Raw genomic sequence first — 15,565 nt, forward strand, 5'->3', positions numbered from 1 at the left:
GGGAGGCTGAGGCAGGAGAATGGCGTGAACCCGGGAGGCGGAGCTTGCAGTGAGCTGAGATCCGGCCACTGCACTCCAGCCTGGGTGACAGAGCGAGACTCCGTCTCAAAAAAAAAAAAAAAAAAAAAAAAAAAAAAAAAAAAAAAAAAAAAAAATACAAAATTAGCTGGGCGTGGTGGCGCATGCCTGTAATCCCAGCTACTCGGGAGGCCAACACAGGAGAATTGCTTGAACCTGGGAGGCAGAGGTTGCGGTGAGCCGAGATCACGCCATTACACTCCTGCCTGGGCAACAAGAGCAAAACTCCATCTCAAAAAAAAAAAAAAAAATACATCTATAGATCTATACGTATGCATATATGAATGGAATTTTATATTTGCCGCTCTGGCCACTAATGTGTCATATGGTATAATAATGATGCTTTAATAGTCTTGGCCAAATGTTTTTAAGGTTGGTGAAAAGCTGGTCCAAGCTCCCAGATTTGCCATAGCATGCTAGGCTCACACGCCTTCTCTGCTTCTCACCAGCCTGCAATGTGCTTCTCTAGCTGGTTCATGAAGAGTAGAACAATTACGGGGAACCTGGCTCCTGGTAAAGCATGCTGAAATCTAAAAGTAGCTGTAACAAACTCTATTATTTGCATTTTTGTTCTAAATCTGATAGTAGTTCTTAGCCGCTTCTATCTTGCGCTGGGCTGTGCTATCAGGTGTGGTGATTTAAGATTATTTAATACTTCTATTGTTCTGTGCGTTTTGGTCTACAATGAAGAATGGCTTCTTACCGGGAAAGCTCCAGTTGAGCATTTGTTTACTTTGTTTTCTTGGTATTAGTTTGGATAAGAACATAAGAAGCAGTTTGGCTTCTTACCTGTGTTAATCTGGGCATTTGCTCAGTTTTGGACGATGAAGCTCTTTCCTCGGTTATGCTGAGGACTGCACTGATGTAACCACTCTCTCTTTGGGCCTGGTAGGTCTGTGGAGCCTTAATTAGGTACATACTGGGAGCAAGGCTTCTACAAAGTACCAGATGGGAAAATATCACCGGATATGCGCGCCCCCACTTTCCCCTCTTCCTTTTAGCAAAGCTCTCAGTTTTCCCCAGAAATGGTCCATGTCCAGACACAAGACTGGAGTTTCTGCCAAAAATCCCTGAATGGCTTGGCAGGATATTTTCAATGGGCTGGTTTTGTCTGCTTTGAAAACGTAGGATGAGCACTCAGGGTTCCGGACCAATGCCTGGGCCATTGTGACTCTCGGAATGCCAGGCAGTAAGAGATCTCAAAGTATCTTTGAGATGGAGGAAAGCTTGCCAGGAGAACAATTGCACATCCCTCCACTCCTCACGTTCTCAGTTTGTTCTTCTCTGTGATGCAACCGGTATCATGAGAACAGCCAGCAGCAGCTCCAGCATGATGAAATTTTCACTCCTTGATAAGTGTAAGAAGCCGAAAAACTATGCCCAGCCAGAAGTTTTGTGTCACACGTTTGACACGCTGTCCAGCCTCCACAAGCTGCTTCCTAATCACCTAATGGAGACGCTTTATTCATACAGGAGTGAAGAGGACAAGAAAAAATGTATGTGGGTGGAGGGTGGGCGTGAGTTCTTTTCAGTAAGCATACACTTTATCTTGATACAAACTGCCTCTACTTTAAGCCGTAAGTAAGAACTTTTACTCTTTATTTTACTTAGTTTCTTTTTATTATTTTTTGAGATGGGGCTCTCGCTTTATCCCCCAGGCTGGAGTGCAGGAGTGCAATAATCATGGCTCACCACAGCTTCGAACTCCTGGGCTCATGTGATCCTCCACCTCGACCTCCCCAGTAGCTGGGACTACAGGTGCATTGCCACCACCATGTCTAATTTTTAAATTTTTGTAGAGATGCCCCCAGCCCCTCACACTGCCATGTTGCCCGGGCTGGTCTCAAACTCCCAAGCTCAAGTGATCCGCCCGCCTTTGCCTTCAAAGTGCTGGAATTCGAGGTGGGATCCCCTGCACCCGGTCAGAACTCGTTCTTTACATTGTCGGGGTGATTGGTCCTCTAGACACATGTGCCCATCCATGGGCTTCCAAGCGTATTCCGGAATGTGCTCATGTGCTGATTATCCATTGCTGCTTCATGTTCCTTTTGCATAAATAGTCTTTTGTGAGCCAAGTTAGGCCTGACCCGCTTTTTTTTTTTTTTTTTTTTTTTTGAGACAGAGTCTGTCTCTGTCACACAGTCTGGAGTGCAGTGGCGCAATCTCAGCTTACGGCAAGCTCCGCTTCCTGGGTTCATGCCATTCTCCTGCCTCAGGCACCTGAGTAGCTGGGACTACAGGTGCCCGCCACCACATCCGGCTAGTTTTTTTTTTTTGTATATTTAGTAGAGACGGGTTTTCACTGAGTTAGCCAGGATGGTCTCGATCTCCTGACCTCGTGATCTGCCTGCTTCAGCCTCCCAAAGTGCTGGGATTACAGGTGTGAGCCACTGCGCACGGCCAGGCCTGACCCTCTTCTTTAGGCAAAGCTTACCTGTGGGAAAATGGAAAGGGTACTGAGCGGGAAATGCTGCTCAATTTACAATTTAAGCTTTATATTTGATTTTAAGATTAGGGAGAGAACTTCCACGTGGAAAGAGGGCAGGCTTTGAACTTTGTTCCTTTGCTCTGTTTCCTGCTAGTCCTTCCTCCTATGGCCATGATTGCACCACGAAGAAGCTGGAGATTTTCTTTTCTCCTGGGGATTATAAGCAACCTGTACTTTGTGCAGTTTGGAGTGGCCTGCCACTCCTGAAATTCTGTCGGGGTCATTGATAATGAGGCCAATTTGCAGCATTGGGTGGAGTCTGCTTCCTAAATTGTTCCTGCTTAAGTGGAAGACAAAGGTAGAGGCAGCCACCTGTGCTCATGAACTTAGAAAACAAAATAGCAGCTGCCACAGAGATTAAGATGCAATTCCGAAGCCAGGAGCCGTAGCTCACGCCTGTAATCCCAGCACTTTGGGAGGCCAAGATGGGCAGATCACCTGAGATCAGGAGTTCAAGACCAGCCTGGCCAACATGGTGAAACCCCCCCCATCTCAATTAAAAATACAAAAAGCAATCAGATGTGGTGATGGGTGCCTGTAATCCCAACTACTTGGGAGGCTGAGGCAGGAGAATCGCTTGAACCTTGGAAGTGGAGGTTGCAGTGAGCCGAGATCGTGCCATTGCACTCCAGCCTGGGCGACAAGAGCGAGACTCCGCTCAAAAAAAACAAAAATAACAACAAATACTATAGACTGGGTAGCCTATAAACAGAAAAATTTATTTCTCATAGTTCTGGTGGCTGGGAAGTCTAAAATCAAGGCAGATACTATGTTTGGAGACAACTTTCTGGTTCATAGATGGCACCTTCTTGCTGCGTCTTCATGTAGCGGAAGGGGCTGGGATGGGTATCTCTCTCAGGCCTAGTTTATAAGGCACCGCCCCCATGACCTGATCACCTCTTAAAGGCCTACCCACCATATAATACCGTCACCTTGGAGGTTAGGATTTAACATATGAATTTTGAGGGGCATGAACATCAGACCATAGCACCGCCTTCCCCAGCTTTTGTAAGATTCACTTCGATCCTATTTCAACGGAAATTGCATCATCTTTTGACGGAAACCCTCCTGAGATCCTCCTATTCAAGCAGGCGCCAAACGACTACAGCTGACCCTTGAACAGCTCATCTGAACTGTGCAGGTCCACTTATGGTGTGGCAGGAGATTAAAGAAAAATAAAATCAACGAAAAAAAGAAATAAACTTTCCTGGATTAGGCTGACTTTTCCCAAAGGCAGCAACAGGCACAGCCCAGACCCAGAAAAAGTTTTAGTAATACTATCTAATGTGCTCTGGAAACTCCCAGCACTCCCTCAACACAGGGAGAAGAAAAACAAATTTTCCTTTGTTTTATGGAATAAGTTTATAGATTCCTGTTCTCTGTAAATAGTAACTTAAAGTAATTCTGTTTTGTCTAAGCAGTAGAGTGAAGGTCATGAGCCTCTAAATAGGCCTGAGTTGTGGCCACCTGGGCACCATAATGAAGGTTATAGGGTAAGCCCATGCCTAGGCAAAATCTAGATAACAGACATTGGGTTGCTTGGTAATGGTCATGTGTAATCCTGAGTTATGAACCTGTTACAACTTTATCCTGCCTCTCTATCCCTACTTTCACACCACTGTAAGCTTGCTTCAAGCTAGCCCACCCCCTTTTATGAAGTATAAAAGTCAAGTACTGTCTTTGTTCTGTGCCCAGTCTTTGGACGTTAAATCTGCTGGGTCTAAGTGCACTCGATAATAAAGATATCCTTCTGTATACACCCCAAGGTCTCTCTCTGGTCCACAATAGGTGGATTTTTTTCAATAAATATGTTGGAAATTTTTTTGAAGATTTGCCACAATTTGAAAAAATTTGTAGACCAATCATATAGTCCAGAAATAACAAAAAATTAAGAAAAAATTAGGGTGGTGTGCATGGTGGCTCATGCCTGTAATTCCAGCACTTTGGGAGGCTGAGGCAGGTGGATCATTTGAGGTAAGGCGTTCGAGACCAGTCTGACTAACATGGTGAAACCCTCTCTTTACTAAAAACACAAAATTAGGCGGGTGTGGTGGTACACGCCTGTAATCCTAGCTACTTGGGACGCTGAGGTAGGAGAATTGCTTGAACTTGGGAGGTGGAGTTTGCAGCGAGCTGAGATTGTGTCACTGCACTCCAGCCTGGGCAACAGAGGGAGACTCAAAAAAAAAAAAAAAAAAGAGAAAAAGGAATGTCGTGACTGCATAGAATATATGTAGATACTAGTCTACTTTATCATTTACTACCATAAAATGTACACAAACCTATTAGGAAAAGTTAAAATTTATAAAAACTTACACAAGCACTTACAGACTGTATTTGGTGTCATTCACAGTCAAGGGAAATGTAAATGAGAATAAAGATGCAGTATTAGGCCCGGCGCAGTGGCTCATGCCTGTAATCCCAGCACTTTGGGAGTCCGAGGGGGTAGATCACCTGAGGGCAGGAGTTCAAGACCAGCCTGGCCAACATGTTGAAACCCAGTCTCTACTAAAAATACAAAAAGTAGCCAGGTGTGGTGGTTGGCACCCATAATCCCAGCTACTCAGGAGGCTGAGGCAGGAGACTCTCTCGAACACGGGAGGCAGATACTGCAGTGAGCTGAGATCATGCCATTGCACTGTAGCTTGGGCAACAAGAGCAAAACTCCACCTCAAAAAAAAAAAAAAAAAAAGATGCAGTATTAAATCCTAACTGTAGAAAAGTAACTGTAGCAATACCGTAGTGCTGTAGTAATTTCATAACCACCTCCCGTTGCTCTTGCTGTGAGCTCAAGTGGTGTGAATAGCCACTTAAAATGCCATGTGATGCCAGTCATCTCTGTGTGAGCAGCTCATCTCTCTAGTAAATTACATATCACAGTAAAGTGATTTCACAGTTCTCATGCATTTTTTTGTGTTTAGTGCAATACCATAAAACTTGAATAACACCATGGGACCCACACAAAGTGCCATTAGTGATGCTGGAAGTACTCCCAAGAAGCAGCGAAAAGTCAGGAAGTTGTAAGAAAAAGTTGAGTTGCTTGATATGTACTGTATATTGAATAGTTGCCTGCCACTTCAGACAGACAATTTTTCTTGTAAGCAGATGGTGTAAGCTTATAGTATTGATAAATACAGTGGTGTCAATGTATTTCTTTTCCTTATTATTTTCTTTTCTTTTTTTTTTTTTTTTTTTTTTTTTTTGAGACAGAGTCTTGCTCTGTCTCCCAGGCTGGAGTGCAGTGGTGCTATCTTGGCTCACTGCAACCTCCACCTCCTGATTTCAAGTGATTCTCTGTCTCAGCCTCCCAAGTAGCTGGGATTACAGGCACCCGCTACCATGGCCGGCTAATTTTTGTATTTTTAGTAGAGATGGGGTTTCCCATGTTGGTCAGGCTAGTCTTGAACTCCTGACCTCAAGCAATCCACCCACCTCGGCCTCCCAAAGTGCTGGGATTACAGGCATGAGCCATTGCGCCTGGCCATGATTTTCTTTTTTTTTTTTTTTTTTTTTTTTTTTTTTTTTTTTTTTTTTTTTTTTGAGACGGAGTCTCGCTGTGTCTCCCAGGCTGGAGTGCAGTGGCCGGATCTCAGCTCACTGCAAGCTCCGCCTCCCGGGTTCCCGCCATTCTCCCGCCTCAGCCTCCCGAGTAGCTGGGACTACAGGCGCCCGCCACCTCGCCCGGCTAGTTTTTTGTATTTTTAGTAGAGACGGGGTTTCACCGTGTTAGCCAGGATGGTCTCGATCTCCTGACCTCGTGATCCGCCCGCCTCGGCCTCCCAAAGTGCTGGGATTACAGGCTTGAGCCACCGCGCCCGGCCATGATTTTCTTAATAACATTTTTTTGCTTACGTTAAGAATGTGATGTATAATGCATATAACATTTACAATATGTGTTAATCAACTGTTTATGTTAACAGTAAGGCTTCTGGTCAACAGTAGGCTATCAGTAAAAGTTTTGAGTAAATCAAAAGTCAAAAAAGTAGCTGGATGTGGTGGCGTGGTACAGGTGCTAGACTACCACGCTCAACTACTCAGAAGGCTGTGGCAGGAGGATCGCTTGAGCCCAGGAGTTTGAGACCAGCCTGGGCAACATAGCAAGACTTTTTTTTTTTTTTTTGGGACGGAGTTTTGCTCTTGTTGCCCAGGCTGGAGTGCAATGGCGTGATCTTGGCTCACCGCAACCTCCATCTCCCACGTTCAAGCAATTCTCTGTCTCAGCCTCCCGAGTAGCTGGGATTACAGGCATGCGCCACCACTCTCGGCTAATTTTTGTATTTTTAGTAAAGACGGGGTTTCACCATGTTGGCCAAATGGTCTCGATCTCTTGACCTTGTGATCCACCCGCCTCGGCCTCCCAAAGTGCTGGGATTACAGACATGAGCCACCGAGTCCAGCCAAGACTCTTTAACAAAAGAAACTTATATACTTATTTTCAACTGGGCAGGGGTCAGAGCCCCTAACCTCCATGTTATTCAAGGGTCAACTGTATTTTCTAAGGGGTTTACATTTTTATTTATTTAGTTAGTTATTTAGTTAGTTTCTTTAGTTTTGAAACAGAGTCTCACTCTGTTGCCCAGGCTGGAGTGCAGTGGTGTGATCTCGGCTGACTGCAACCTCCGCCTCCCGGGTTCAAGCGATTCTCCTGCCTCAGCCTCCCAAGTAGCTGGGATTACAGGCATGTGCCACCACACCTGGCTAATTTTTGAATTTTAGTAGAGACAGGGTTTTGCCATGTTGGCCAGGTTGGTCTCAAACTCCTGACCTCAAGTGATCCACCCACCTCGGCTTCCCAAAGTGCTGGGATTCCAGGTGTGAGCCACCAAGCCCAGCTGGGGTTTACATTTAGCTCATAGAAAATCTGTGCCCTTGCTCCCCATACCTTCACCCAGTTAATGAAAGCACAGTTGGCTTCCAACACTGCCGTCTTTTCTCTGTGGCCACAGGCAGCTGTGATCCCAGCCACTCACCATTATGTTTCCAGGTGTTATGGGCTCCACAAAATGCATAGATGTCCCTCAACAACATATATTGTCTCTCAACAAGACACATTGAAGTCCTAACTCCCAGGGGCCCAGAATGTGACTAGATTTGGAAATAGGGTCTTTACAGGGTGCAGAAGTAAGTAGACTTAGATGAGGTCATAATATGTATAGAGAGGGTTCTTCATCCAGTATGACTGGTGTCCTTATAAGAAGAAAGAGACACTGGTGTCCTTATAAGAAGAAAGAGACATCTCTTGTGACAATAGAGACAGAGATGGGAGCGATACATCCACAGTCCAGGAATACCAAGGATTGCAGGCAGACTCCAGAAACTCTGAAGAGACAAAGACAGATTCTCCCCTCAAGGCTTCAGCATGGCCTCGCTGCCACCTTGATTTCTGACTTCCAGCCTCCTGAATTGTGAAACAATGAATTTGTTGTTTTAAGTGACCCCCTTTGTGGTACTGTTAGGACAGCCCTAGGAGACTGACGCACCAGTGTTAGGAGACATAGTCCCATTCCCCAGATACTTCTCTAAAGTCCCCTTAAAGCCAAGAGCGGGAAGGGGAATGACATAGTACACAGCACTGCCCCAACTCTGTGCCTAAAGAAATCCTCAAGTGCCTCAAGGAATCCTGAATGAATGCTCCGTTTTTTCACATATGGATGGATGTCTTGTGCATGAATAGGTGTCTGGCACCTACTCGAGTTTTCTCAGACTTTGGGGCCTTGGAGAAAACAGACCCAACAGAAAAAGGTATATTTTCACATACTGTTACATGTACATGTCCTTCAACTTAGCAATTCCACTTCTAGTTATTATCCTACAGAAATAACTTGTACCTGAGCACAAAAATAGATAAACATGGCCATGCACTGAAACATGGTCTATAATAGTCAAAAATTTAGACAACCTATGACATCCAGTAGCTGAATAATTAAATGAAGGCATATATCCATACAGTAGAATACTGTTAAAAAGAAGGTTGACCTTAACATATCTCCAGTACATATTATAGAGTTGTAAGAAGCTGCAAAGGAAGATACACAGTATAGATCCATGTATGCCAAAAGAAAACTCTACATGTGTACATATATATATATGTGTCTATAAATGCATAGAAAAGAGTTTTGAAGGAGACTTAGGAAATTCAGGACAGCGGCTACCTCCAGAGAAAGGATAGAGCTTGGAGAAGGAAAACGAAGCAAAACTTCCCCTTTTTACTGTGTAGACTTTGCTGAGTTGTTTCATGTTAATTATTCCAATGGAAACCTTTTACTTTTGTAATTAAAATGCAACATTAACATTGAAAAATGCAGTAATTATTTATGTGAAGTTGGAGAGATGGGTTTTGATTTTCTAGAGACATTCCCATTCTATGTAGATTTAGATTTTGTCTCCGTAGCCTCCCAATGTAGACGGCGATAGACGTCCATACACGTTTAGCAGCTGGTAATTCCTGCCATGTGCCACTGCCAAGCAGCAGCGGGGTGCCTTTGTTTCAGGGGTATTTGGGTGCAGTGATTCTTTGCTATGGTTGGAAGCCAGTTTAAGGAGGATCATGTGGCTGAGGTGAACGGCATTAAGGGGTAAGAAATGACCCCTCAGAGTCCTGAGTTTGTGCCTTCAGGGACCTGGCCTCAGGCTGAGTCCAGTCAGTCATTGGGAACACATTGGCCTTTGAGGTCTTGAATTCATCACTAAAAGTTTGCTCCATTGCCAAGATGCCATTTCCAAACATATAGTGATTTCCTTGCATATGCATCCTGCAGACATGGCCCTCTTTCTCTGACTTTCATCCACCAGACCAAGAATTTAAACATGGAGACTGCTGTCTTGCTGCTGCTGGGTCGAAGGCCTTCCTTCCAGAAGAAATTTCTTTTGACCTTAAAAATAGGTTTTGTTCCTTTTCCTGTCAATCTCCTCTTCACCTGAAGGATGCTTTGCCTATATTACTCTATATTGGTTACCCAGAAATGATTACATGAAGGAAGAAAGAAAAAGAACTAAACACCCGTAATTTTAAAAAAAACAAAAAACAAAAAACAAAAACCCAGGTTTTTCTTTTGTATTTTAAATATAAAGTTAACTTTGGGAGGCTGAGGCAGGAGGATCACTTGAAGCTGGGAATGAGATGAACCTAGGCAACAAAATGAGACCCCCATCTCTGCAAATAACAAAAATTAGCTGGGTGTGGTGGTGCATGCCTGTAGTCCCAGCTGCTGAGGAGGCTGAGGTCAGAGGATCGCTTGAGCGCAGGAGGTCGAGGCTGGAATGAGGTATGATTGCACCACTGCACTCCATCCTGGAGCTCTCACGGAGGTGCTGGCTGACCAGGGAGGGATGCTATTCCATTTCTGATAACACAGGATCTAAGCCCCTCTGGTATTGACTTCATCTCCAAGCGGCTCTACCATGCGCTGTAACTGTGCCACTGGCCATCCAGAGTCCCTACAGCAGGCTGCAACAATCCAAACCTCAAGTCTCAGTTATTGGAACACCCAAAAGAAGGCAGGCATTTCCCACTGACATAGCTGAAAATAGACACACTTATAACAGAGCAAGAAAAAACAGTTCATTTCTGGCCAGAAATGAATTTTGTGGAATCAAAAAGAACGGTAAGTTACACTCCCACATTCTAACTGACAGAGCATGCTGTTGTTTTCAGTTCCATCCATGTTGTAACCCTTGCTCAGGCAAAATCACCAATAAAAGGGGGCCCCAAGTTACGTGGCCTGACAATAATGTTAACATTCACCCTATTTCTTCCGGGAAGCTTCAAAATGTGCATCTCCAATTAAGTATGCAATTAAAGGGAAAATAAGAATCACAATAATAATAATAATTGTATGTAACTTGCCCTTAGTTTGAGAATGCACACATAACCAACTCTATTTGTGTGGTTCCAGCCTGCCTGCTTGTTTGCTTGTTTGTTCATTCTTTTTTATTTTTTTATTTTTTTTGAGACAGAGTCTCGCTCTGTCGCCCAGGCTGGAGTGCAGTGGCCGGATCTCAGCTCACTGCAAGCTCCGCCTCCCGGGTTCACACCATTCTCCTGCCTCAGCCTCCCGAATAGCTGGGACTACAGGCGCCCGCCACCACGCCCAGCTAATTTTTTATATTTTTAGTAGAGACGGGGTTTCACCGTGTTAACCAGGATGGTCTCGATCTCCTGACCTCATGATCCGCCCGCCTCAGCCTCCCAAATGCTAGGATTACAGGCGTGAGCCACCATGCCTGGCCTTGTTCATTCTTTTATTTACTTACAATGTATCTGCTAGATGTCTAGGACCAGGCTAAGATCTAAATGGTGCCCAGTAATATTGTTGGAATAAAGGAATGACAAAGCTAAATAGGGATTATCAAGCTGCATATATATGTTTTCAAATCTGCCTTGTTAACTCTTGCTATGCAAAGATGGAGAGGAACATTGAATGTATTAATGCTTATTCTATTACCAGGTGAGAATCCTGAGCTCTCTGGCTTGGAAAGAATCTTAGCAAGACATGAATTGCCAAAAGAGATTAATCTGACCCCAAAGCCGAACAGAATGCCCCTGTGGAAAAGAAAAATCATCAACAATGTAACTGACGGGTGGAAGAAATGTCACTTGCTGACGAGAAACACGAAAGAGCCTCCAATGTCCACCATAGTTGTCAGGTAGACTCTGATTTCTGCTTTACGTGGATATATTTAGGGACACACAGGGTGATCACAAAATCTCTACATGCCTTAGCTAAAAAATGATAAGCACTGCTCTATATAAAAGCACATAGGCCCCATTTTTACCCACCCCCAAGCTGCTAGAGGAGCCCTTACTGGGAGTAAACTCATGGAGATGGGAGCAGGAGTGTGGGTCCTATGGCCCATTGCAGTCTAGAATAGTGAGCAGAAATCTAGCGAGAACAGAGTGCGAAACTTGGAGAGAAACCCAACCAGTGAGCTGTGGGGCTTTTTGGCTGCATAAGTTGTGAAGCAACTTGGTTTTTCATGCCCACTGTTGGCATGACCAGGGGCTAGGATACCATAGCAGGATGTAGTGGAGCTTTGGCTTTATCCCTGGCCTGCCAGATTTTACGTGGAGAGAACTGGAGCACCACTGGACAGTCTTAACAAGAGGACTGGCATGATCTGACTCAAATCCTCTCTGGCCTCCCAGGATTGCGTAGGTGGAGGAGAGTGGTTGGGAGATTTTACAGATCTACAGGCAAGGGATGGTGGCCCAGGTGGTAACAGTGGGGATGTGGAGTTGGTTGGATTCTGGTGCTCAAAGTCATAAGCTTCGGTTCCTTGACAAATTATCTTTTTTGGTGCACTTCTTTGCCTGCTTATGCCAGATAGATGGTGTTTCTATATTTGTTTCTTTTCTTTTCTTTTTTTTTGAGACTGAGTCTCACACTGTCACCCAAGCTGGAGTGCAGTAGTGCTATCTCAGCTCACCGTAACCTCTGCCTCCGGGGTTCCAGTGATTCTCCTGCCTTAGCCTCCTGAGTAGCTGGGATTACAGGCAGGTGCCACCACACCAGGCTAATTTTTTTTGGTATTTTTGGTAGAAATGGGATTTCGCCATGTTGGCCAGGCTAGTCTCAAACTCCTGACCTTAGCTGATATGCCCACTTGGCCTCTGAAAAGTGCTGGGATTACAGGCGTGAGCCACCATGCCTGGTCTATATTTGTTTCTTTCATATTGCTGCACGTATTGCTGTACAATGCAATGATGCCTACACTTTTTACATAGTAGGTATTCAAGCAATTTTGCCAGGTTGACAGGATAAATGTATATGTTGCTACAAAGACAGGATCAGTTCTGATTTGAAGGTAACATAACCGGGAGACAGTCCCAGCTCATGAATTTGCCTGAACTGGAAGCTTCCCCTGGGATCATTGCCCTGGTGAAATAGAGTCCTTGTCTACATTTTTTTCAGTGTCCTCGGTGGCATAATTTGCCAATTTGATTTAAATATTCGTAGCCGAAGAAGGCAAAGATGTATTATAAAAGAAGGTGGTCAGTGACCATGGTATTTTCTGGACAATGCAAAGACACTACATTTTTGTCCAGAAGTAGGTAAAGGATATATTAAGTGATGATATCTGATTACTCAAGTGAAGATTATTTGACCTTGCTTTGGAAGCCTGATGTGATTTGGCTCTGTCCCCACCCAAATCCCATTTTGAACTGTAATCCCCACATGTTGGAGGAGGGGCTTGGTGGGAGGCAACTGGGTCATGGGGACAGATTTCCTGCGTGCTGTTCTCGTGATAGTGAGTGAGTTCTCAGGAGATCTGTTGGTTTTAAAGTGTGGCACCTCCCCGCTCGCTCGCTCACTCTCTCCTGCTCCATCACGGTAAGACGTGCCTGGCTTCACCTTTGCTTTCTGCCCTGATTGTAAGTTTCCTGAGGCCTCCCAGTCATGCTTCCTGTTAAACCTGTGGATCTATGATTCAATGAAACTTCTTTTCTTCATAAATTACCCAGTCTCAGGTAGTTCTTTATAGCAATGTGAAGACAGAATAACCCAAGGCCTATTTTTAAAAATCCAAGTTTCACAACCATAGAAAGTTTATACACCTCAGTTTTAGGTCCTGATGTCTTCATCTGAAGTTATAGATCTTTACATCCTAGTTTGGTTTCTGAAAATATAACTAGAGTATCAGAACACAGGAAATGATACTCTTTTTTTTTTAAACATTTTATTCTACAAACATTTATTTGCTTTCCTTAAAAGCAGGGACTGTCAGCCTATCTTATTTATTTTTGTATTCCTAGTGTTACAAGTTGGAGTCTGAAGTGCTGAGACAGAAATAAGAATGCAAAAGGTTTCCTGGGAGTGGCGTTGTATCAAAGTGGAAGTGGGAAAACAGTATTGGGCAGGGATTCAAGAGGGGAGAAACAGGCTTCGCCTCAGTGGAAGGAGCTGCAAAGTCGTGTTGCAGGGGGCTTGGGTACAGGAAAGGTTGGAGGATTAGGCCCATTTTGCAATCAATCAATCATGAACCTTGTCGTGGTTGCTATGACTCCAGATTCCTGAAGGATCTGCTGAATTAATTGTTCTAGTTCTGAGGATGCCTCCTGGCATTAATGATTCTTCCCCTCTTACCTGGTAACATGGTAAATATCATCATTTTATAACTTTATCATTCTTAATTCTTTGTGACTTAACTGACACCCTTGAGAGAATTCATTCTTTAGCCAAAGCAAGCCTGACTATTATTAAGAATCATCAATAATAGCTTTGTCCTTAAAACTAGAACTACCATATGACCCAGCAATCCCACTACTAGGTATGAACCCAAAGGAAAGTAAATCAGTATGTCAAAGAGCTGTCTGCCCTCCCATGTGCATTGCAGCACTATTCACAACAGCCAAGACATGAAATCAACCTAGCTTTCCATCAACAGATGAATGAATTAAAAATGTGGTGTATATACACAAAAGAATACTTTTTAGCATAAAAAGGAATGAAATCCTGTCATACGAGGCAACATGGATGAGTCTAGAGGACATTATATTAAGTGAAATAAACAAGGCACGGAAGGACAAACTTCACACTGTTCTCACTCATTTGTGGACGCTAAAAATTAAAACAATTGTATTCACGGAGGTAGAGAGTAGAAGACTGGCTTCTAGAGGCTGGGAAGGGTAGTGGGGGCAGTGAGAAGAAGTGGGGAAGAATACTGCCTGCTCTCATTCATACGTGGAAGCTAAAATCGCTGATCTCACAGAAGTAGAGAGTTGAATAGTGGTTGCCAGAGGTTGAGAAGGGTAACGGCGAGGGGTGGATAGCCAGAGGTTGGTTACCAGATACAAAAGTACAGCTAGACAGGAGGAATAAGTTCTGGTGTTCTATAACACTGTAGGGTGGTTATAGCCAACAATCATTTTTTTTTTGTTTATTTTCAAATAGCTAGAAGAGGATATCTTGACTGTTCCCAACACAAAGAAATGAAAATTATTTGAGGTGATGATATGCTCATTACCTTGACTTGATCATTACACATTGTAAACATGCATCAAAACATCACACTGTAGCCCATAAATATGTGCAATTATTATGTCAATTTAATAGAAGAATATCTTTGTTTTTATCTAAGAACTACTGAACACTACTGATTCATGTCCTTGACCACCTGTAAAATGGTGCTACTAATACCTCGTGTTGTATCAGAGTTGTGACACTGATAGAGCAATGACTGTGAAATTGAGTTTTGACAAGTATGAAGTACTATTTGAATGCATTCTACAGTATTTTCACATGTTAGATTGAGCCAACTGTAGGTCTTAACCTTGAACCTGCCCTGGCCAACATTTGCTCAGTTTATGCTGTTAATCCCCACTAGCACAGAGAGGATAAGGCCTCTCTCTCACATGGCAATAGCAGTTTTAGGGCCACAAAACAGGCAGACCATACATGAGGCCTGTTGATTTTGACAAAGTTCCTTCAGTGCTATGCTATGTAAACAAATCAGCAGGCACAAAAGCCAGGAGTCCCGGGACCATGCTGGTAAACAGATTTTCTAAGTCTAGAGCTGCAGATGGTGGTGTCTTATCCCTGTTGGTGAAGCTGGCAGGATTCCAACCCCCAGCTCTATAATACTGTAAATCCCTACTGGATACTGCATGTAAATTATAATTACTTGTAAACTGTATTTACTGGCTCAATATGCCATATTTATATGAACTCTAGGGCTTAATTTTTTTTTTTCTCTTGGTAAGTGTGACAAAAGCAGTACTTGAACAGAAGAGGGCTGTTTGTGCCATATGAGAATTTTAGTTTAGATTCCGTAATGTTTTGTTGCATCAGTGTGGTAGCAACTGAAGACAGGAGCTAGTAGTCAATGGGTTTTACTTTGCCCACCTCTCTGCCACAGACATTTGCAATTTATCCTGACTTGGGGCCACTCCTCCTGTATATTGTACTTACCATGTTATAGTGTCTGCATTGATTTGCTACTCCACTTGTGGGCTGTGTAAGCATTTAAGAAAAACGTTTAATGTTTCCTTTTTTTTTTTTT

The 15,565-nt window shown here is 43.7% G+C and overlaps 1 protein-coding gene across 3 annotated transcripts in view; it reads left to right on the top strand.

Moving 5' to 3' along the window:
• The first annotated feature begins 1,268 nt into the window (after nucleotides 1-1,268).
• The window catches only part of C4H6orf201 (chromosome 4 C6orf201 homolog), a 50,565-nt gene continuing 36,268 nt past the window's right edge, over nucleotides 1,269-15,565 (top strand). For all 3 annotated transcript variants that reach the window (XM_025382670.1, XM_025382671.1, XM_025382672.1), the window contains exons 1-2: nucleotides 1,269-1,574; nucleotides 11,014-11,212. In XM_025382670.1, the coding sequence (XP_025238455.1) occupies nucleotides 1,382-1,574; nucleotides 11,014-11,212 (392 nt within the window). In that variant the 5' untranslated portion in view covers nucleotides 1,269-1,381. The remainder of the gene's footprint in view (nucleotides 1,575-11,013; nucleotides 11,213-15,565) is intronic.

The sequence above is a fragment of the Theropithecus gelada genome, chromosome 4 (genome assembly GCF_003255815.1).
Source record: "Theropithecus gelada isolate Dixy chromosome 4, Tgel_1.0, whole genome shotgun sequence".
In the NCBI taxonomy this organism is placed as follows: domain Eukaryota; kingdom Metazoa; phylum Chordata; class Mammalia; order Primates; family Cercopithecidae; genus Theropithecus; species Theropithecus gelada.